General features: G+C 33.9%; 3 protein-coding genes and 1 long non-coding RNA gene across 5 annotated transcripts; 3 read left to right on the forward strand and 1 right to left on the reverse strand.

The window, feature by feature from the left end:
- The first annotated feature begins 918 nt into the window (after positions 1 to 918).
- LOC108820456 (serine/arginine-rich SC35-like splicing factor SCL33) lies at positions 919 to 2,981 on the forward strand. The gene is made up of 5 exons (XM_018593396.2): positions 919 to 995; positions 1,222 to 1,299; positions 1,847 to 2,017; positions 2,112 to 2,207; positions 2,270 to 2,981. The coding sequence occupies exons 1-5, from the start codon at positions 919 to 921 to the stop codon at positions 2,979 to 2,981; spliced, it is 1,134 nt and encodes a 377-aa protein (XP_018448898.2).
- A 1,748-nt stretch (positions 2,982 to 4,729) lies between these two features.
- On the forward strand, positions 4,730 to 6,959 carry LOC108819053 (ATP-dependent RNA helicase DBP3). The gene is made up of 5 exons (XM_018592039.2): positions 4,730 to 5,020; positions 5,244 to 5,729; positions 5,817 to 5,905; positions 6,040 to 6,139; positions 6,530 to 6,959. Exons 1-5 carry the CDS (start codon positions 4,865 to 4,867, stop codon positions 6,680 to 6,682), a joined length of 984 nt encoding a protein of 327 aa, XP_018447541.1. The 5' UTR covers positions 4,730 to 4,864; the 3' UTR covers positions 6,683 to 6,959.
- Positions 6,960 to 14,758: 7,799 nt separating this feature from the next.
- LOC108818795 (arabinogalactan protein 21) lies at positions 14,759 to 15,180 on the reverse strand. The gene has a single exon (XM_018591730.2). It carries the CDS (start codon positions 15,076 to 15,078, stop codon positions 14,902 to 14,904), a length of 177 nt encoding a protein of 58 aa, XP_018447232.1. The 5' UTR covers positions 15,079 to 15,180; the 3' UTR covers positions 14,759 to 14,901.
- Positions 15,181 to 18,331: 3,151 nt separating this feature from the next.
- Positions 18,332 to 19,998, forward strand: LOC108818796 (uncharacterized). Of its 2 annotated transcripts, none has more exons than XR_008937445.1 (6): positions 18,332 to 18,592; positions 18,677 to 18,796; positions 18,872 to 19,048; positions 19,139 to 19,209; positions 19,661 to 19,741; positions 19,839 to 19,998. It is a non-coding gene; the product is annotated as an uncharacterized LOC108818796 (long non-coding RNA). The 2 variants fall into 2 exon arrangements; XR_001944173.2 differs by having other exon boundaries at positions 18,334 to 18,592; positions 19,825 to 19,998.
- The last annotated feature ends 1,781 nt before the right edge of the window (positions 19,999 to 21,779 follow it).

Below are 21,779 nucleotides of genomic sequence, written 5' to 3' on the forward strand. Positions count from 1 at the left end.
CTGTCAGAGGAAGAGTCTTTGTTTAGGCTGGGCAATTAATGAAATGGAACCGAACCGAACCGAACCGGAATTCTTAATGCTCTGATTGCAGCGACGTCGTATGACTGATTTTCGCAGTACTCTTTTTTATCATTCACTGTTTTCCCCTGTAAATTTTCTGACCCAAGTAATTTCTCACTAGTTGAAGAAAAACATCAATATGCTATCTTTATAATTGATTTCATCCTCTAAAATATTGACAAAATAACATTTATGAACCTTAAACACCCCAAAATTAGATCATCGAAGGTGGACATTGTACAAAATATATAGTTTGAGGCACAAAAAATGTTAAGAGATTCTGAGGGTTAAAATGTAAAATAATAACCACTATATAAACACTAATAGCCCGCCCGTATTGATCAAAAGGGGGATATTGACGATTTTTAATCCATTTCTCCAACACCAATCCAGTGAGCAAAGCTTCGCCGCCGTTCGTCGTCACCACCGACCTTCGTTCTCCTCCGGTAAGTCATCACCGTCTGGGTCACCACGATTCCTTCACTGATCGAGGCTCTTTCTTTGACGGTTGATTGTAGTAAAAGTCGGTATCTTGATCGATTTGAATCGAAAGTTGTCGCCTTTTTGTGTATATAGAGCTTTTCCTTTACTCCAATTCGAAATATGAGCTGCGTGATTCTGTCTCCATCTCAACTGTTTGCGATCTCAGCTAGTGTTGGTCTCTCTTTTAGTATTTTTCTTTCAATTGGAACCAAAGATAACTTTTCTAGAGCATCATGAGCGTAGTTAGGTTGCAAGATTCATGAAGAATGTCTAGTTCTTAGGTTTCAAGATTCTTTTAATCTCTTAGCTCTTGCGTTTGTTGTCACTTTTCTTACCTGGTTTTGTGTTCATTTGACTGATGGAAGGCTCACTGCAATGAGGGGAAGGAGCAAAAGCCCTAGAGGAAACCGATATACCACTCTTTTAGTTCGCAATCTAAGCCATGATTGCAGGTACATTACTTGATTTCTCTTCAGCTATTCTCTTAAGCATATCTACGCATGACGTTTTCGTTTATGTACTGTGAAATAACGTTTAGAAAGTTGATATGTCTTCGGAGCTATCTTGATAACTATATGTCCTTTGTATTGTTGGCTACTATGATTCGAATCTGTATTCGTTTTTTGACTTTTAGCAAATTCTACTTGTCTTCTTACCTGTCATCTTGGTTTTTTTCAGGGAAAAAGATCTGAGGAGTTCATTTGAACAGTTCGGTCCTCTCAAGGACGTTTACTTGCCAAGGGATTATAACACGGGGTGAGAGCATGTTTCAACATCTACTACTGTTTAAACGCTTGATTCTTACTTGTGTTTCTAATTAGATACTCTCTGCCACCTTTCTTGAATCTGTTCTAGTCTTAAACCCACTAATTTTCGGCGTCAATAAGAGAAAGTACGTGGATTATTCAACTGTACGCTTAAGGAGAAGGATCCAATTTTGATATGTTTGATTGAAGTTGTTGAGGTTTAACAGTGAATCTAAAGAATTTGAAGGCATCAAAAAAAGTAACTAGAGTTCTTATGGAGATGTTCTATATTGTAGTGAAGAGTTCAAAGTGAAGTTTGGGTTTGTATTCAAATTTGAAGATGAATCAAGTCTTCAACAAGTCAATTCTTTATACTGAAACTTGCGAAGTTATTAGCAGGCAAGTGCTTGCTTATTCCATGTTGATATCACCTGTTGCAGGGGATCATATTGCCAACTGTCACCTCAACAGAGGCTTGTGTTGTAAAGGGGTACACATTTGTATTTTCGGTTCCTACTCTGAGATACTGTTTTGTTTGTTCAATATGTCAAGTGCAGAGATCCACGAGGGTTTGGCTTTATTGAATTTGAGGATCGTGATGATGCTGCTGAGGCAAAAGATCAAATGGATGGTAATCTTCTTCTTGGCCGTGAGTTGTCTGTTATGTTTGGAGAAGCTAACAGGAAGAAACCGACTGAAATGAGAGCAAGGCAGCGTAGTGATGGAAGGTGCTTTTGGAGCTCTTTTTTTGAACTTTTATGTTTGTTTAATCATCGAGTTAAAGTCTTTTAACATTCTTTTGTGTTTGTGTGGGAGCATTAGATTTCGGGATAGAAGGCGTAGTTCCCCTCGTTACTACCCTCGCTCGCCGCCTAGGTCTTCTCGTTCTCCTCCTCCCTACAGAAGACGTCACTCAAGGTTTATGTCTGAACTCCATTACAACACATCTGTGTGGAATAACTGTTCAATGCTTACTATTTATCTATCTCTCCCAGAAAAGAAGGATATGATAAGAGGAGGAGGTTCTACTCACGCTCACCCGCCAACAATGGCTCAAGGGGTCGCAGTGCAAGTCCAGTCACAAGAAAAAGCCGCAGAAGAAGCATTAACCGTAGCCCGAGCAGAAGAAGTATTAGCCAGAGTCCGAGAAGAAACAGGAGTCCGAGCCCTAGGAGGATAAGGAGCAACACACCTCTACCAGCGAGCAGAAACAGGAGTAGGAGCCCTAGGAGAAGGAGCAACACACCTCTACCAGCGAGAAGAAACAGGAGTCCGAGCCCTAGGAGGAGAAGGAGCAACACACCTGTACCACCAGCGAGCAGCAGAAGGAGTCGGAGACCTAGGAGAAGGAGCAACACACTTGTACCCCCAGCGAGCAGCAGAAGGAGTCGGAGCCCTAGGAGAAGGAGCAACACACCTCTACCAGCGAGCAGAAATAGGAGTAGGAGCCCTAGGAGAAGGAGCGACACACCTCTACCAGCGAGAAGAAACAGGAGTCCTAGCCCTAAGAGGAGAAGGAGCAACACACATGTACCACCAGCGAGCAGCAGAAGGAGTCAGAACCCTAGGAGAAGGAGCAACACACCTGTACCCCTAGAGAGCAGCAGAAGGAGTCAGAGCCCTAGGAGAAGGAGCAACACACCTCTACCAGCGAGAAGCCGCAGCCCACGTGGGGATTCACCAAGCCAGTGATTGATTCTTTACTCTGTTAATAGTCCTCTCTAGTTTTTATGGGTTGTCTCTCTCTCTTTTTTTTTCCTTATCCTAAGACAAGGTTATGATGATGTGTATGTAGTGTCGAATCTTGGCTTCGTATGTTTTGATGATCCGTGTAGTATTTTTGTGAACATTTTGTATTACTGTGTCCTATTCAAGATGTTATGTAAGTTGCAACTTTGGTAAGCTTTTAGATTTGTGACGGTACAGAAAAAGCATTTTTACCCTTTACATCCTCTTGTTAATTTGAAAACTTGATTACTAGGCCTGGGCATTCGGTGGCCCGTTCGGTATTGGTCCGGGTGATTCGGATTTTCGGATTTTCGGGGTTATGTTTAGAAGTACCATTCGGTATTTACTAATTAACGGATCAAATTCGGTTCGGTTCCTTTCGGTTTCGGTTCGGATCGGATGTAACCAATGTTTAAAATCGTTCAAAATATATTTTTTAAACCTCAAAAACTAACAAATTTTTGTTTCAAAACATATAAATTGTTTACAAATCTAATTAAATATTAGTTAAAATAACTAAATTAGTTAAAAATAATTCAAAATAACAAATAAAACAAACTACAAAAATATTTTGAATAGTCAAAAATATCTAAATCACTTTAACATATATAACTAATTTCGGATGTTTTCGGATCTTAGTTCGGATTTCGGATCGGTTCAGGTTATAACAAAATACCAAAGTACTAAGCTCATAAGTCCCATTCGGATATTTTTGTATAACAATTCGGATTCGGTGTCAGTTTTTCTGATTCGGGTTTAAGTAGATACTTCGGATTAAGGTAAAAACGTCCAGGCCTATTGATTACAAATTCTCCGAGAAGATAAAAAACTCTTGGCAAAAAGGCAATATACTCAGCTGGAGAAGTCCTGAGACTGAGAAGTGGCCTATTCAACTTCTTTTAGATTCTGCACCTTCTAGCAATAGCAACGGAACTAAATTTTATCCAAGAGAGAGCCTCGTCAACTTGCACACTCTTCAGCAGTTCATCTCTCTCATTCAAAAGCCAATGTTAATGTTTTCTATGCATCAACATTCTTTTATGTGAAACATCTTTTGAATCTCATAAGAAAATTATATGAAATAAATTTTACACGGGTATCTGAATTATTACAATGAAATAAATTTCCCACGGGTATATGAATTATTACAATCTAAAGCCAAAAAAAATGATCAAAAAAGAATTGTAAAAGTTTAATTATTAAAAATAGTATATATATATGAGAAATTGCCAAAAATACCATTTTCATAGTACCACTTTTCATGTTTACACTAACCACTTTTACCACTACTTTTAATGAAGGGTTTAGATTTGAACGTTTAGGATTTAGGGTTTAGATTTTATGTTTTAGGGTTTAGATTTGATGTTTTAGGGTTTAGGGTATAAAGTTTAGGGTTTAGAGTTGAGGATTTAGGGTTTATAGTTGAGGTTTCAGGGTTTAGGGTTTAGGATATTGAATTTAGGGTATATAGTTTAGGGTTTAGAATTTGGGGTTTAGGATTTAGAATTTTGGATTAAAATTTTGAAAAGCATATAAAAATAAAGATATAAGAGTCTTTAACAGCTTAATAAATAAGGTATTTTTGAAAATGTGTACTTTGTGGTGGTAAAGATGAATAATGGTACCTTCGTGATATTTTTGAAAATTCCCCATATATATATATATTTTAAACAAATGGCTAAAAAAATGAAGGAGACCTATAGGGTTTATCCTCCTCCCCTCTCGCAAAATTGGCCGCTTCTGAGTTTAGAACCCAAAAAGGATAATATAAAAAGGGATTTAAACCTAAAGCCCGAGAAACAAACCAAAACGGGGCCGCCTGAGACTGAGAGAGAGAGAGAGCAATAATGGCGAAAGGCGACGATGCTTTGGCGAGGAAGAAGAACAAATCCAACCGGAAGAAGATGAATCGCAAGAACGATTCCGCCGCCGTTTCCTCTCGCATCGCCGCTATCATTGCCGCCAAGAAGCGCCGCCAGACTGGCAAACGCAGCATGTGTCAGGTCTATTCATCTCTCTCTCTCTCTCTCTCTCTACGAGACCTTTGAAAATCGAAAAAATGGAAGTTTATTAGATCAAGTTCCCTATTCACTGAATCTGAGTATTATGAATCTTAGGGAGTGTGTCTAGTGAATCTGTTTAGTGAATTGATTTGATGAATTTGAGTATGGAGGATTGAATCTTAGGGTGATATTGAGTCTTGTGTTTGATGATTTTGAATAATAGGGAATGTGTTTTAGCCTTCCTACACCAGAAGATCCCTTCAATGAGAAACTGGGTAAAGTGAGCATTGTCAAAGAGAAGAAGAAGAAGAAGAAAAAGGTCAAGTCTAGAGATGCTCTTTCAGTGAATAAATCTTCTCTTAAGAAACCATCTCGAGACGCTGATGAGAAGAAGACAGAGAAGACGAGGGTGATTCATGGTCCACGTAAGTTGGTGATGCTCTGCCTGACCGAAATCGAGAGCTCCTTTCATAACCTTGAGAAGCCTTTGTTCACTAGCACTTGGGGAAATGAGTTCTGGAAATCTTTTCATTCTGGTAAAGATGTTGTTGAGACTAGTGTGACATCTTCCTCCCTTGAACAAATTGCATGGATTGTTTCGACTGCCACTGATGCTATTTCTATGCGAGAGAAATACGAGGAGAGCCTACCACTAAGCAGTAGTCTTTTTCTCTTATATCTCGTACCATCTCAGTCCAAAGCTTCTCAGGTTAGCATCACTTGTGAACTGTCACATCTCTTATATATAGTGCTGCTGTTTTTTCTTTTAGCAACATTCTTATGTCATGATGCTTAGGTTCGATCGGTTTGCAAGGCGCTGAAACGTCTTGGAGTTCATGCAGTGAGCTTACACAATGGAGCCGAAATAGATCATCAGATTTCTGGGTAGGTCTTACCAATCCATTATATTTCTCTTTTCGTTTTTTTTACATAGATTACAGGCTGTTGCTTGTTTGCTACATGAAGAAGAATCTTCCTTTTTCTCTCTGATTCTAACAAGCTGTGTTTTTGAGCTGTAGATTGAAAAGCTTAGAACCTGAATTTATAGTTTCCACACCTGAGAGACTTTTGGAGATTGTTGCCCTCAAAGGAGTTGATATATCGGGGGTTTCGTTACTGGTATGCTCCTGTTTCCTGTTTAGTTACTATACTCCTTCAGTTTTTTTTCTTATGAATGATAGTTGTTAGTTTTGTTCCTTTTAAGTTTTCAATGATACACCATCAACCCAATGAATTGAGTTTTGTTTCCCATTCTGATATTTGATCCAATGTTTGTTTGACAGAACCTGAAAGGTCTTAGTTGTTTTTTTCTTCTCTTTTTAGTTTTGCTTAAGTGTATCTACTAAGTCCATACCTTGTTACAGCCCAATTTTGTTTTCGTTGCGTTTATTTATAGGTTCTAAATTTATTATGTCTATGGGATCGATTAGTCCCTCTCTATCTCCATGTAGCATGATACAAGAGTTTTTTTTCCAAGACACTGCTAATTGAAGTCTAATATCTATACAGGTCATTGATGAACTAGGTTCACTTTGCGCTAGTGGTTATCTAGATGCGGTGAAATCCATTAAGCAGGCCATCACCAGCGAGCACCGATCAGTAGTTTTCAACGACAGTGCTTCCTGTACTCCAGCCGTCCTGAGTCTTTTGGGGAGATTCTGACAAGTATTGCTAAAGAGAGTGTTTACGGTGTGCTACACAGCTTTGTAACAGAAAAAGAGGAGGATGTGTTTTGTCTTGCTTGTTCATTGGTGAATGTTCTGGCGGATTGTGGCCGGGACGTGCTTGGCTGTTGGAGGAATATGTCTAATTGATCAAACTTGTTGTTTCTCAATACTCTTTTAAGTTACAAGTTTAGTTTTTGCTTACTGAAAGTTTTAGCTGCAGGGAATTTTGGTTAAAGTGATATAAATTTTAAGTATTGATGTTTCTTTTTTTCCTTCTGATCATTTTCTTGTCCGGTCCAATGATATGTTAAAAGTGGTTTGATTTTGAGTTTGCATCAAGTTCAATAAAAGACACTCGAGTCTTAATCAGTCACATAATGGGTCCAGACTGTTGTACGAGTTGTGCAGCATAAGATTCTGACAGCAGTTTAGGTTCTTAGGACTTGGGTCTCTTTTGATTGGCAAAGCATTATGCTTTTGTTTTTTATTTTTCAATCAATATTTAATGCCCATTCTTAGATTTTTTTACTCAATGTTTTCATATAAAGTTTTTGGTAGAATATTTTTAATTATAACTAGATTTTGATTCGTACGTCCGCTTGGATATATTTTAATAAAATATATTTATATTTGTTTTTATGTTAATATTATGACTGGACAAAAAAATCTGAATCCATCAAACCGACCGATCCTGATAAGAAAAGTAGTACCAAACCCGAACCGAAATTGATTAAATATCCAAATTATTCAAAATTTTAGTATTTAAAGAACTGAAACCGAATCCTATCTAAAATAAGTATTTTAGATATCGAATGTATCTTTAATAGATTTATATACTTGTATATATTAATTATTTTTAAATTTAATGTATATAAAAACTTCTAGAATATATACGGTACTTTTAAGTTGGTCTAAATACTTGAAAATATATAAAATAGTCATAAGTAAATATCTAAAATAGTTAAAATATACTCAAAAACACCAAGATATTTAAAATAATTATTGATTTTCTATCCAAATATTTAAACCAAATCGATTTATGTCAAATTTAGGTTTTCTAACATATGTTATTCAAATTTATATGTAATATATTATTATTATTTTTGATAAACCTTATCGGCTGATCCGATCGGCCCCGGAAAGAATGCATTTAGTGCTACAGAGTGGACTGGCTACCACACTGTCTAACCCGAGTTTGGAATACCTTCCGACTAATGCCAGGGGGTGAACCGATCATCTGTTACGATCCACCATGTAAACCACTTGGGCCAAAACCCAAGTTCAGACTGGCCAAGTGATGATAATTTAGTTCCCAGAGAATAATATATTAATTTGTTTATAGATTTTGAAAAATTTAAAATATATAATGAATTTTAAATTTTAAACTAATTTAAATGGATTATCCGAACCCGAACCGAACCTAGAAAAACTGATCCAGTTATGACAATGCAGCGTGAATTTTTATGGTTTAATATGTGTATGAAATGATACTCTTATGAAATTTTATAGTTTTGGATGTTTATTTTTTTTGTTTGATTTGTAATAGAAGTTTTGTAAGACTACATTATTATTATTGGACAAACTCAAAACATATCGACAGATATAACTAAATCAGAAGTCCATTCGACATGGATAGTCATTAATTATTTAGGCCCATGCACTTAGAAGAGTTATATTTGTGTCAAATTTTTTAAAAAAATATAAGCCCAAGATAAATGTTATATTTATCTCCAAACAACATTCTAATTTTCTTTAATTCTACAGTTTATGTTGCCAAACAAAATCAAAATATACTTCTATTTTAACAAGATATATATATAATTTAAAAATAATTATGCATAATTAATTTATATTTATTTAATAATATAGAGAATTATTTTTATGATAAAATAAAATTATATATTTTTTAAAATAAAAGTTGCGTTCAAATATTTTTAAATTTATTAAAGAACAATATTTCACATTTAATATATAATATAATTCATAAAACTACACATATCATTCATTATTTTTAATAACAAAACAAAAATAATATATATTTATATATTATAAAATATCTATATTATTTAGAAATAAATAAATTGCATATCATATATTAATTTTATGATAATATTATATGTGTATTATTTACTACTCTACCAATAAATAAAGAGAAATTGTCAAAAATACCATTTTCATAGTACCACTTTTCATGTTTACACTAACCACTTTTACCACTACTTTTAATGAAGGGTTTAGATTTGAAGGTTTAGGATTTAGGGTTTAGATTTGATGTTTTAGAGTTTAAGGTATATAGTTTAGGGTTTAGAGTTGAGGATTTAGGGTTTAGAGTTGAGGATTTAGGGTTTATAGTTTAGACTTTAGGGTTTAGGGTTTAGGATATTGAATTCAGGGTATATAGTTTAGGGTTTAGGGTTTAGAGTTGAAGATTTTGGGTTTAGGGTTTAGAATTAGAGGTTTAGGATTTAGAATTTGGGATTAGAATTTTGAAAAGCATATAAAACAAAGATATAAGAGTTTTTACCATTTCAATAAATAAGGTATTTTTGAAATGTGTCTTTAGTAGTGGTAAAGATGAATAATGGTACCTTGAAAGTGGTATTTTTGAAAATTCCCCATAAATAAATAATGATAAATAATATATAAAATTATATATAATTAATTAATTTTATTTAATAATATGAAAAAGTTACTTTTATATCAAAACTAAAAATATATATTTTAGATAAATTTTATATTTTTAAATAAATTTTACATTTTAAATAAATTTTACATTTAAAAAATATTTCATTCTTAAAATTTAAATTATATGATTAAATAGATTCATTATTTTAATAAAATTTATTTTATTAATATATATAATCTAAAATTAAATATACTATATACTAAGGGTATGAATGTGATGCAGTTAATATGCAGAAGAAACACAGGACAAATAAATTGAAGTTTTATCTACATATTTTGTCCATTCACCTGTAATATGCAGAACAAATAAATTGCAGTTCAATCTGCTTGCAGAACATTTTATATTTAAAAAAAAAAAATCTGTAAACACAGCAAAAAGGAAACTGATCAAACACAGAGGGCCAATAGATGATTTTCTTTTTCTTTTTTTTTCCTACAAATACTATACACACAACTTCATTTCTTTATTTATAAGCTGAAGTTATATAATTTTTTTAAACACCTATATACATTTACTTGACATATCCATAAATTTAACATAATTTCTGTAAAACATATTTGACAAATTATATTAGTATGCTATAAAATATATAAATATACTAATTAATCTAACTAGAACATAACAAAATATATAAAACTTAAACCATACCAAAATTTACAGAAACCTGCACGGTACTCTTTTTAAAATTTGAAAAATAAAAATTGTTACATCTGAATTACTTGAATATTTGTCAAGCTTATAGGGTTTTAGCTCAGAGTATATTGGAACCATTTTTAATTTAGCTATGTTTTGGGTTTTTAAAAAAACTGACAAGAGTCAGACATCAATTATATATTGTAATTATATTTAATTTTATATAATGTTAAATTTTATTGTATTTATTATAATAATACTATTTATTTTTAAATATAATATTTTGTATTTTTTGTTTAAATATTTAGTTTACATATATTTAATCATTCGGTCAATGTTTAGAAAACCGGACCAGACCGGCCGGTCGGACCGTGATTCGCTTTTCTAACAGGTTCTGAGTTATGCTAAAACCAGATTTGAGTTAAACCGGTAAACGCAATCAAAAACCGGTCAAACTTGTTAAAAAATTCATGTTTATATATATATATATATATATATATATATATCTAAATAAATTAGCTTTCGTTATAATTTATATCATATAAAATCTTAATTTTACTTTCATATCATTTTTAGATTATTACAATGGTATAAAGATTATAAATTTTTTTTATAGTTAATATATATATATATATATATATATATATATATTACTTAATTTAAAATTAAGTTAGAATATAAAACTCGGTTGGATCCGTCTTATCATTGATCCAATTGTAATACTAAGTCAATGTCCAATCTGGATTTCAAAACGTTGCATTCAATTAAATATGATAACTCTGTAAATTAACGAGTTTAATCTGCATTTGTTCTACTTGATCTGCATGATCTGCATTTGTTCTGCTTGATCTGCATTATCTGTTGATCTGCATATTTTGATCTGCATCACCCATTATGATAAATTAAATTTGTATACTGTTTCTACTAATCATTTATTAAAAACTTTAACGAGAGCATCCAACTTCTAAAGCATACTTCTATTACTTTATCATCATCTGTACCAATCAAGTATTTGTGGCGAAATGGGGCTGACCATTTTGTTCCTAAGTTTTCTTCTAAAGCAACGTGGCACAGTATCTGCAGAGAAGTAGCGCCAGAGGTTCCTTGGTTCGATCTGGTGTGGTTCAAGGAAGAGATTCCTAGATGTTCTTTTGTTGCTTGGATGGCTATTCTCTCCAGGCTTCCTACCAAAGATAGACTGTCATCTTGGGGTATCATAATTCCTACGTCTTGTGTCCTCTGCTCTACGGCAGGAGTCTCACCAGCACTTATTCTTTCTGTGCCCTTTTGTCTCCGTTATTCGGACTCATTTCTCAGGAAATAATTGGCAAGCTGCTCCGTCGTCGATGCTCGCTGTGGCAGATATCCTTTCTCTTAACCAGATTGCTGTTTCTCCTAGGCTGCAAGTGGTAATTAAATTGTTGATGCAGGCTATGTCTATTGTACTTGGCGAGAGAGGAACTAACGCATCTTCAAGCAGGTTGCCTCTTCTGAAGCAGGGATCATCCCTAGAGTTGATAGACTAATCCGAGATCATCTGCTATCCATTCCTCCTGCAAGACCAGGGTCTCCATCCCTTCTGCAAATCTTCTTCTCCCTCACTTTTCGGCCGCCTTAGTGTTGTTCGCTGCTCTTTATTTTATTTTCTTGTATTTCTCCTTTTCATGTAACAAGTGGATTTCCACAACCTTAAAAAACAGAAAAATCTGGTATAAATCTTAACATTTACACAAAAAAAAGATTTATTTCTTGGGACCTTCTTGGGACTATCTGTTTGTTAGCTGGCAGATTGCAACTTTGTCTGTTGTTAATAAAGGGTCTCTACATTATTGTACTTGCTTCTACTGATTCTTATGTTGGTAATGGTAAGCTATTTATCTTCAGATTTTGCTTTCATAAAAAAAGTTAATCAGTGTCTGTCTTTAATCATTGAACTTATGATTATCAGGACATAAACAAACTAACATAGAGCTTATTTGGACAATGTTAGCTGCGGCTGGTTACAAAAACGTTTGTTTTTTTATGTCCAGGCAAATATAAATGAGAACTTAAAAAAAAGAGAACTTAAATGCTACGGTATGGTCCCTTATTATATGCATCACATATTCACATACCCAATCTTTATCACTTTAGGGTTAATCTACTCTATGAGAAAAGAAACTAAAGATTTAGCGAGTACGGGTGGTTTGTTTTAGGTTCCTAAACATTTTACATGTTCCTTTTTTATTGCAAATAAAGTTGTCTAGTTTATTCATGCGATATCATTTACCGTGGGGGTCATCTTTAGCTTTCTTTCTGTGGTGAGTCACATGGAAACTCATGTTGCCTTAAGGCACCGTAAAACCATGATGATGATGGTGAATGTCGGTGAAGACGTGGCTTTCAAGCCAGTTATGATGAGTGCACATGCATATTAAAAAAGAGGAAGATTAAAGATGCAGTTTGCAGAGGTGTTCTGTATCAGTTCGTGAAGTACTACAGGAGGTAGTACAGGCGTGTCTCATGAAGATGAAATTGAATGATAGATTGAGTTTTGTGATGTGCGTGAACTTGATGAGCTTGGAAAAGGAAAGAATATATGTGTTTGAAGATATATGGACGTTTTCCATAAAGTAAAAGGGAGTTTACTTGAAGATGAAGTTTTCCATTAAGGTAAATGGAAAGTTACCTTATGTGTATTGGAAAGACTTGGAGAGCAAGTGGAAGACTTGGAGAGCGAGTTAAAGACGTGGAGAATAAGTTCTAGTCTGCTATATAAGGATAGACGTGCCTTATGAGAAAGTAAGATCTTGTATAGAAGAGTAAGAGGATCTCATTGTATATTGGTGTATCTGCTTGGTGTCGAAGCAGTGTCTGTAGTAGTTGTCGATGGAGTCTGATTTGGACTTAGTTTGGTGTCCTTGGTGTTGACGCTTTGTGTGGTGGAGTTAGCCATCGTGTGTAGCTCGTGGTGAGTTGTGTGTGTGCTTGGAGGATCAAACGTTTTGTATCACTGGTGTGCGTTGGGTGCTGACGTACTTGGTGAAGTACTTCCGAGAAGTGGAAGATCGAAGCCTAGACTCAGGGGGAGTTTAGCAAAGGAGGTGTCATTGAAGAGGTCTGTGAAGATTACAGCTGTAGAAGACAGTGTGCTCTGGCGTGTCCGGATGGGATCCGTTGTATTCCTAATCTTTGTAGATTGCTCCTTAGAAAAGAGTGGTAGACACTCGTGTGTGTTGTACCATATATCAATTGTAGGTTGCTCCTTGTTCTAAGTCAATGAAATCTGGACGAGGTCCCGGGGATGTAGGAAACGAACCCGTTTAACAAACTTTGTGTCTATTTTACTTTCTGCACTAGTTTTTGTCGCTCTCTCTACATTAACAAGTGGTATCAGAGAGGGTCACCTAAGTTACTGGTGTGATCTGGGAGAGTGAGGACAGAAACTTGTTCAGGAAGTAATACAAAGTTTGATTTAAGATTGATGAAGATGGCGTGATGGGATTTCTTCATAGATTTGGAAGGTGCTGATCTTCGAGTTGGTTTTTGACCATGATGTGACTCATAGGGGGAGATTGAAGACGTGGCTTTCAAGCCAGTTATGATGAGTGCACATGCATAGTCAAAAAGGAGGAGATTGAAGATGCAGTTTGCATAGGTGTTCTGTATCAGTTCGTGAAGTACTACAGGAGGTAGTACAGGCGTGTCTCATGAAGATGAAACTGAATGATAGATTGAGTTTTGTGATGTGCGTGAACTTGATGAGCTTGGAAAAGGAAAGAAGATATGTGCTTGAAGACATATGGACGTTTTCCATAAAGTAAAAGGGAGTTTACTTGAAGATGAAGTTTTCCATTAAGGTAAATGGAAAGTTACCTTATGTGTATTGGAAAGACTTGGAGAGCAAGTGGAAGACTTGGAGAGCGAGTTAAAAACGTGGAGAATAAGTTCTAGTCTGCTATATAAGGATAGACATGCCTTATGAGAAAGTAAGATCTTGTATAGAAGAGTAAGAGGATCTCATTGTATATTGGTGTATCTGCTCGGTGTCGAAGCAGTGTCTGTAGTAGTTGTCGATGGAGTCTGATGTGGACTTAGTTTGGTGTCCTTGGTGTTGACGCTTTGTGTGGTGGAGTTACCATCGTGTGTAGCTCGTGGTGAGCTGTGTGTGTACTTGGAGGATCATGCGTTTTGTATCACTGGTGTGCGTTGGGTGCTGACGTACTTGGTGAAGTACTTCCGAGAAGTGGAAGATCGAAGCCTAGACTCAGGGAGAGTTTAGCAAAGGAGATTTCATTGAAGAGGTCTGTGAAGATTGCAGCTGTAGAAGACAGTGTGCTCTGGCGTGTCCGGATGGGATCCGTTGTATTCCTAATCTTTGTAGAGTGCTCCTTAGAAAAGAGTGGTAGACACTCGTGTGTGTCGTACCATATAGCAATTGTAGGTTGTTCCTTGTTCTAAGTCAATGAAATCTGGACGAGGTCCCGGGGATGTAGGAAACAAACCCCGTTAACAAACTTTGTGTCTATTTTACTTTCTGCACTAGTTTCTCTGCCCTCACTACATTAACAGTCGGCATCCTAGGGTCCCCACACATCCTTCCCAATACAGCTCATCGTATGATTGGTTCCAGATTAAGTACCCCTTCTGTCTTATTAATCTTTTGTGTGAACCCAGATCAATTACATCTGATATTTTTGTAACTTCCATAACAAGTTATGATGGATTTTTGGACATACTGTAAGATTAACGAGGCCATAAAACAGTCTGAAGAAAACACAGAGAAACAGATGGTTACATTAAGAGTAATACAACACTCTATTAACAATATAATCAAATGACACACAAACTCATTAGCAAAAACAATAAAACAAATGAACCAAAAAAAAAGAAGAATGATAAATGTGTGTTTTGGCTCAAAAGAGAAGACCAGATGCTAAAGCAACAACAGATGCAAACAATGCTGGTACAAACATGGCAGCATCAGAAGTTGGACTTGGAGCCGGAGCTTCTACGGTGGCGGCAGCTGCTTGTCCTACAGCTGAGAAAGCCACTGCAACGACCATGAAAACAACCATCATCTTCATTGCCATTGGTTATGTTTAATGTAGGAAGAAGAACAGGAATTTAGAAGAGAGATTTTGTTTTTCTTTTGTGTGTGTTTTGTTGTGTTATGATGATAATAATTGTGGGGATGGTATATAGTCTATTTATACAACAATTGAATGAGACTTTTGCAGCTGGCAAATTGGCTGTCTCTTGGCTCAAACCACACTCTTTCTCACCCACTATCCTTTTTTCTTTCCAACCTCACAATTTTAAAATTTTTACTTTCATTTTTGTTTTGGTTAATAATAAATTTGTGTGTTCATTCACATGAGTAGAGTTCAAAAGAAAACAAGTTACATCAAAGTTAATTAGTCCCTTCTTTTTCCCAATAACTTTTGCTTTAAAAAAACTAAGAAATCATTTGTTCAGAAGAAAAAAAAGTAAGAAATCAAAGTTAAGTTTATATAACAGAGATTAGCTGTCAGTAATCTTAAAATCTCTAGAAATTGTAAAATTTTATTGTCTACAAACGCATTTTTATATTAAATTATACTAACATATTTGCTGCAGAATCATCTTCATCAATACTTGTATATTTAAGGGAATACTACTTCAAGAATCACTTTGTACTGTTTTTAATTTCATCATGGTTCAGGTAGCCGTTTTAAGTGCTTTCTTGAAATTAGGGAAGGTTTGTTTCAACGTTCACACCAAATTGTGAAAATAACCAGCAACCCCACTACAAAAAGAGTTAATAGTATTTTTGATAACTTTTGAGATTTTTTTTTGTCTACTTTTGATCATTGCAATACTCTGTTACAAATAGCATATCATTATTCATTGTAGAAAAAAATCAAACTGACCAAAGAAGAAGAATGATAAATAGCTAGCTGGAAATACTTAAACATACCAACAAACAACTATGCACGGTCATATGCTCAAGGCTGGGCTGTCTTTGTCGACATTAACAAACGAAGTCTTTGCTGCCGTTTTAATTATTTAGCATTTCGAAATCGAAACGAGTTATTCTCTCTCTATTATTGTTCAATTTCATTAATTATATATAATTCTCCTTAATGAGTTATCAGTAACGGTTGAAGTTTTAAATCAACAAATAGTTTTTTTGTCACTTAAATCAACAAATAGTTTAAGTTGTTTAAACAAGGCGGCAAGAGAAAGTGAGATTCCAATATTCATATGTTAATTCTTAAAATAAGAAGTGAAACTTTTCTGACGATTGACCAACGCATAGTGCGTTCCAAGTTGGAACATTTTTTACTTTGAAATGTAATGGACCGTTGGTGGGATTCAAATCTAGTTACTTTGTCCAGAAATCTGTTTATAAATCTTTGTTTGCCTCCTTTTGATGTTTCTCAGGACTTATAAATCTTTCTCAGAAACAAATATACCTTCTTTTTTTTATCAACACAAATATAAATAACTGTTAGGTGTTCAAAAGAAATTTATAATAGTTACAAATATACCAATTTTTAAGAATACACTAATATAATATAAATAACTGTTGGTGGGATTCAAATCTAGTTACTTTGTCCAGAAATCTGTTTATAAATCTTTGTTTGCCTACTTTTGCTGTTTCTCAGGACTTATAAATCTTTCTCAGAAACAAATATATGTTCTTTTTTTATCAACACAATTATAAATAACTGTTGGGTATTCAAAAGAAATTTATAATAGTTAGTAACAAGAACAAGGAAGATAATTTTGGATGACATCTCCAAGCAAAGCAATGTCATCAATTCTGAGATTAATAAGTACAAGAACAAGGAAGATAATTTTGGAACACCATGGGTTATAAAAGGCTGTGAAGAAATTAAAGATGATTATGATCCAGGTATGTTTAAAAAATAAAGCCATTTGAATATTTTATATACCTGTCAAAACTTGCATTTAGCTTTGTTTTTTTATTAGTTGAATGGTGGAATATTTATGGGACATCAGTGCCTAATTTGTAAAGAATGGCAAAGAGAATTTTGTCTTTGACTACTAGTTTATCGGGATGTGAAAGAGCTTGGAGTTCTTTTGAAGGGGTAATTTTTTTTATTGGTTTATGATTCTAAACTGTTCGAACTTTATATTTTAATACTGATCACTTTGTTTTTAAAATGTATATACATACAAAAAAGAGAAACCGGCTTAGTACAACCAGAATGAATAATCTTGTATTTGTCCAATTTAATACAAGATTGTTAAACAAAAGAAAAAAAACAGAAGGAATGTATTAATTGCTGATGATGCTATTCATGCTCAAGAATGGCTTGTTGAAGGTGTTGATGGAGAACATGAATCAGCTACCGGTGTAGGAGCTGGTGGTGCAGAAAGAGAGGCATGAGATTAGAGAACTGCATGATGAAGATTTTATTTCCGATAAAGAAGAGGAAGATTTTGCTGGTACTAATTTGGAATCAGATGAAGACCAAGTTTACGATGGAGAAGAATGATAATTCACATTTTAGTTTGGTTTATTTTTCTTTACATTTTATTTTTAGTTATTATTTGATTCAAGGATGATAGATTTTTTCTTGTTTAGTTATTTGATTTTAAGAACTTAGTATTGAAAACCTTATAATATTTTAGTATTACTTTTATTTTATTTTTATATTAGTTATCAATTAGTTATATATATATAACTATATATAACTATCAATTAGTTTTATTTATATATATATATATATATATATATATATATAATATCCGCTTAGGCCTCGTTTAGGTGTCCACGTATATAGCTATACGCTAGGCGTTGGGTCGCCGCATAACGAGCGCATAGCGCATTTTAGAACACTGATAGTTATAAATATACCAATTTTTAAGAATACACTATTATAATATAATAACTGTTGGGTGATCAAAAGAAATTATATATATATATATAACTGTTGACTGAACTGAATATATATAAATGTCCAATTATTTTACATATTTTCATTCAAAAAGAAATATAAATGTCCGTTTGGAAAATTTTAAAATTTTAAAATATTTAATTATTTTGTATTTTAGTATTTTAAAACACCTACATTATATTAGTTACATAATCCTCTAAGAAAATAGATCCATGCTGAATTTTTCTTTTTCTTTGCTAAGGATCTTTTAAATCTAGACATTGATATTTTAAATATGTGAAGGATATACAGTTTTGTCAGTTTTAGATTATATAAATGGGTGTGATTGTATAGCACTGATACCGATAATTTTTTGGTGGAAACATTTGTTACTATCAGTTCAACTTATAACGAAGATAAACATGAATCTTAATATATCTTAATATATAAAACAGACTTTTCTGGCTGCTCATTGCGCCACGTTCCCACTGGAAGGGTGGGCATTTCGCGACACGTGTCGCATCCTCAGTGCTCTATTATTTTTTTGTCGTGCGTTTTGGTTTCAGATTCGGAATAGGGCCCAAGCCCATCACCAAAGAAACCCCTACCGAATTAGGTCGTCAATTCGTCTTCCTCATCTCGCTGCGATCTCCCAGAAGTTCAAATCTACCTTCTCGACTTCACTCCACTATTCAGTATATATACATCGCTTGAAAACGTAAGCTTAATACTTTTCCCTTTCCGATTGCAGAACTTCTGTTAGTTTCTAGACTCATGGCGACCTCTCTAATTCATTTCACAGAATTGAAGGCTGGTTGTTGTTGACAAGGCTCCTTCGATTTTGAGAAGCCAAATCGAAGCCCAGAATGTTAAGAAAGGGAGTGAACTGATCTGTTTTGCTATGGTCCTTATTGATTCGAAGGTACGACTTTTTACCTTCTTCATACAGAATATGAGAATCATTTTTTTTTCTTATGCTCATCCTTTTATATCACAGGCTACGGAGCTAAGCGTTCTCGATATTGCATGAAGCAATCCAACCTTCAAGGTTGCTGAAGCCCATGTGTCAATTAGATTCACAGACCAAACTGTGAACTGCTCCCCAAGGAGTGTTTTTAGGTTTCAAAAATACGAGCAGCTCATGTCAGTAGCCAATACAGAAACTTATTTCCAGGTTTTAATATTGAAATCCCTAAACGATCACTCCATATTATGAGTATACATTTCACAGAGAATTAGCCCTAATAGTTGTATTGGTTGGCAGATAACGTTGGAGAAATGAGGCGTTCAAACCATCTACAACTAAAAGACTCAGAGCACTCAACGCCTTCACAGGTATTTGAGAAATCTCATGCCTCTATTCAGTACCCCGTTTTACGTATATGTGCGTGTCTGCTATAAATGATAATTAACTAATATTTTCCACTGATGGGACACGCATGTATGCTTGAGTGTTTTTGACAGGCTATCTGCACCTAGATAAAAAAATTACTAGAATCTGGTGTTGAACTAAAGGGGGTCGTTGCAACAATTATAAACCCAAAACTTGTCGGAGATAAGAAACAACTCCCAGTAACTCTTGGTCCACTCTGTTATAGGAATAAAATTTCAGCTATCATCCAAACCTTTGTGTCCATGTTTTTATATTAAGAAGTCCACACAAGTTTCAGAAATTTCAGAAACCTCCTGATTCACGCTTGCTAACTATATATAGATGCTAGACAGTTTCAAAAGCTCTCAAAGTAATCACTTATGTTGGCTGTTTATTGATTGAATTTACTTACAGGGAGGCTGTTTCTGGACGCTACACCGGGAACGAATTATATCTTGACAACAAGCGTGGAGTGAGCAATAGCTTTCTCAAAAAGTAGGGTCTTTTAAACTTCTATATAGAATATTTTGCTTTATAATTTCTTCACGGTACTCACGGACCTCTTTAATATTTTCAAGACATTCTTGACTAGGTCATTGCAATCAAGAGCACAATCAACGGCGGTACACATGGGATACAGCGTGTAATTCTGACTCTGCGTCTACAATGGAAGCCTCAACAGTTTAAAATCCATTGTTTGTAACTTTTTACAACTTTGTATGGTATCTTATTCTCCAAGAATTTCATCTTCATTGATACTTTACAGCGATGTGAATGTGTGAGTGTTAGTCTGTTCGATGGCCTAGCTTTTGCATTTCATAAGAAATTGCATGAAGCTTTGCAGTGATATAGTAGGAAATGCTATTATGTTGCTCTTGAAGTAGATGAAATTACAGAAAGGAGATCGATGTTTGGAGTGAAAATATTATTTTATGCATTTTGCTTCGTAGTGTATATTTTTTTGGCTTTTTAATATAAGGCTAACATATTCTTCGATTATTTTGTTCCTTTTAATTATGTAATTTCTATATAATATTTTTGGTGTTACTATGTAAAAACTGAGAAGTATTTGATGAGAAATGAATTATAGGCTTTCATTCAATACAAGTCCAACAACAAAGTTACAGAATAGATTCAATTCAAAACAAAAAAAAACAAAGTTATAGAATAGATTAACTATGGATGAAAGAAAAACGAATTTCAGGGAACATTTATATGCGGTTTTTTTATTTTGATTTCCAGATTATTAATGGTTCCATTATATTTAAGTTTTTTTCTGTGTAGTTACAGTTTGGCTCATATTAATCTTTTTTTTGATTAAATTCTTTGATATGAAGTGGTATGTAACTAAAGTAAAAATAAAACTTCCAACAAATAATTTGCTATTAAATAGAGCTCAACTAATTTAACAGTTTGGCTCATACTTCGAAATATCATGTTTTGTTAGTTTATAAAATACTAATTTTAAAATATTTTAAATATCTTGAAAAAAAATTAAACAAAAAATTTGTTATTAAAAGAGTTCACCAAAAGATATAATGATTTACAAAATGTAATCACTAAACCACTAAAATAATTGAAATTTCATTCAAATATAATTATGCACTGAAACAAATATATATATTCTAAAACATCATTTGCTGTTAAATTAGAAAATACCAATTATTATTTTTGGAACTATTTATATAGTATTTAAATATTAGGTTTAATTATTTCATTAAACTCTATTTTATTTTTATTGATTGAGTTGGGAGGTGGATTATTTATTATCCTGAAAAACAATTAGTCCAAATATTTAAACTTGAAATTTTTTGAAATAATAAATTTTATTAATCTAAACTTCAAATTTTATTTTATTCTGTCCAATTAAAAAGAAAGAGAAATAAATATATACCATTATTTTTTTGCTTAAAATATATACAATTATTTGTTAGTTTATAGTATTTTTTTCTATTTTAAATAGTTTTAATAAAGCTTTGTAAATTTTAAAAATTTCAAATATAATAATTTTTAGTAATAGAATCCCGCCCGTAGGGCGGGCCAACCACTAGTATCTTAATAAAGTAGACTTCTTTGGATGCTCAGCAATCCACGTCACTATGGAGGATGGGGCAAATGCTGCCACGTCAGCACTCTGATGCAACACATTTTCGTATGGGAAAAATAATTCTCTTGGAATTGGCCTCTGTCTTAACACAAGAAAGCCCATCTAATCCATCCACTACAACTAAACCTTTATGTTACGCTTTGCTTCGACAACGAAACGTTGTCTCTACTTCTCAGTTCTCAGTTTTCACCATTAACTCCGGCCCTTCAATCTCTCCCATAACGCTGAATTTAGTTACCTTCTTCCCAATTGTAAAGATGAAATCCCTGGAAAAACAAAATCTAAAATCTTCCTCTTTGATTCGTAAAAATACCGTAGTCTAGAAATCTCGCTGCGTTGCTCAAAAAAAAAAAATCTCGCTGCTTGAACAGAATCAAACCTACTTCTTCTTTCTTACAACACAACCTGAAACAACGGTGTCGTCCC

This window comes from Raphanus sativus, chromosome 8 (assembly GCF_000801105.2).
Source record: "Raphanus sativus cultivar WK10039 chromosome 8, ASM80110v3, whole genome shotgun sequence".
In the NCBI taxonomy this organism is placed as follows: Eukaryota; Viridiplantae; Streptophyta; class Magnoliopsida; order Brassicales; family Brassicaceae; genus Raphanus; species Raphanus sativus.

Excerpts from the sequence above, each read along its gene's own strand:
- LOC108819053 (XM_018592039.2), top strand. The coding sequence starts at position 4,865 with ATGGCGAAAGGCGACGATGCTTTGGCGAGGAAGAAGAACAAATCCAAC. Across the intron at positions 5,021-5,243 it reads GCAAACGCAGCATGTGTCAG|GGAATGTGTTTTAGCCTTCC; the intron begins GTCTATTCATCT and ends TTTGAATAATAG. Across the intron at positions 5,906-6,039 it reads ATAGATCATCAGATTTCTGG|ATTGAAAAGCTTAGAACCTG; the intron begins GTAGGTCTTACC and ends TTTGAGCTGTAG.
- LOC108818795 (XM_018591730.2), bottom strand. The coding sequence starts at position 15,078 with ATGGCAATGAAGATGATGGTTGTTTTCATGGTCGTTGCAGTGGCTTTC.
- LOC108820456 (XM_018593396.2), top strand. The coding sequence starts at position 919 with ATGAGGGGAAGGAGCAAAAGCCCTAGAGGAAACCGATATACCACTCTT. Across the intron at positions 2,018-2,111 it reads AGGCAGCGTAGTGATGGAAG|ATTTCGGGATAGAAGGCGTA; the intron begins GTGCTTTTGGAG and ends TGGGAGCATTAG. Across the intron at positions 2,208-2,269 it reads TACAGAAGACGTCACTCAAG|ATCTATCTCTCCCAGAAAAG; the intron begins GTTTATGTCTGA and ends TGCTTACTATTT.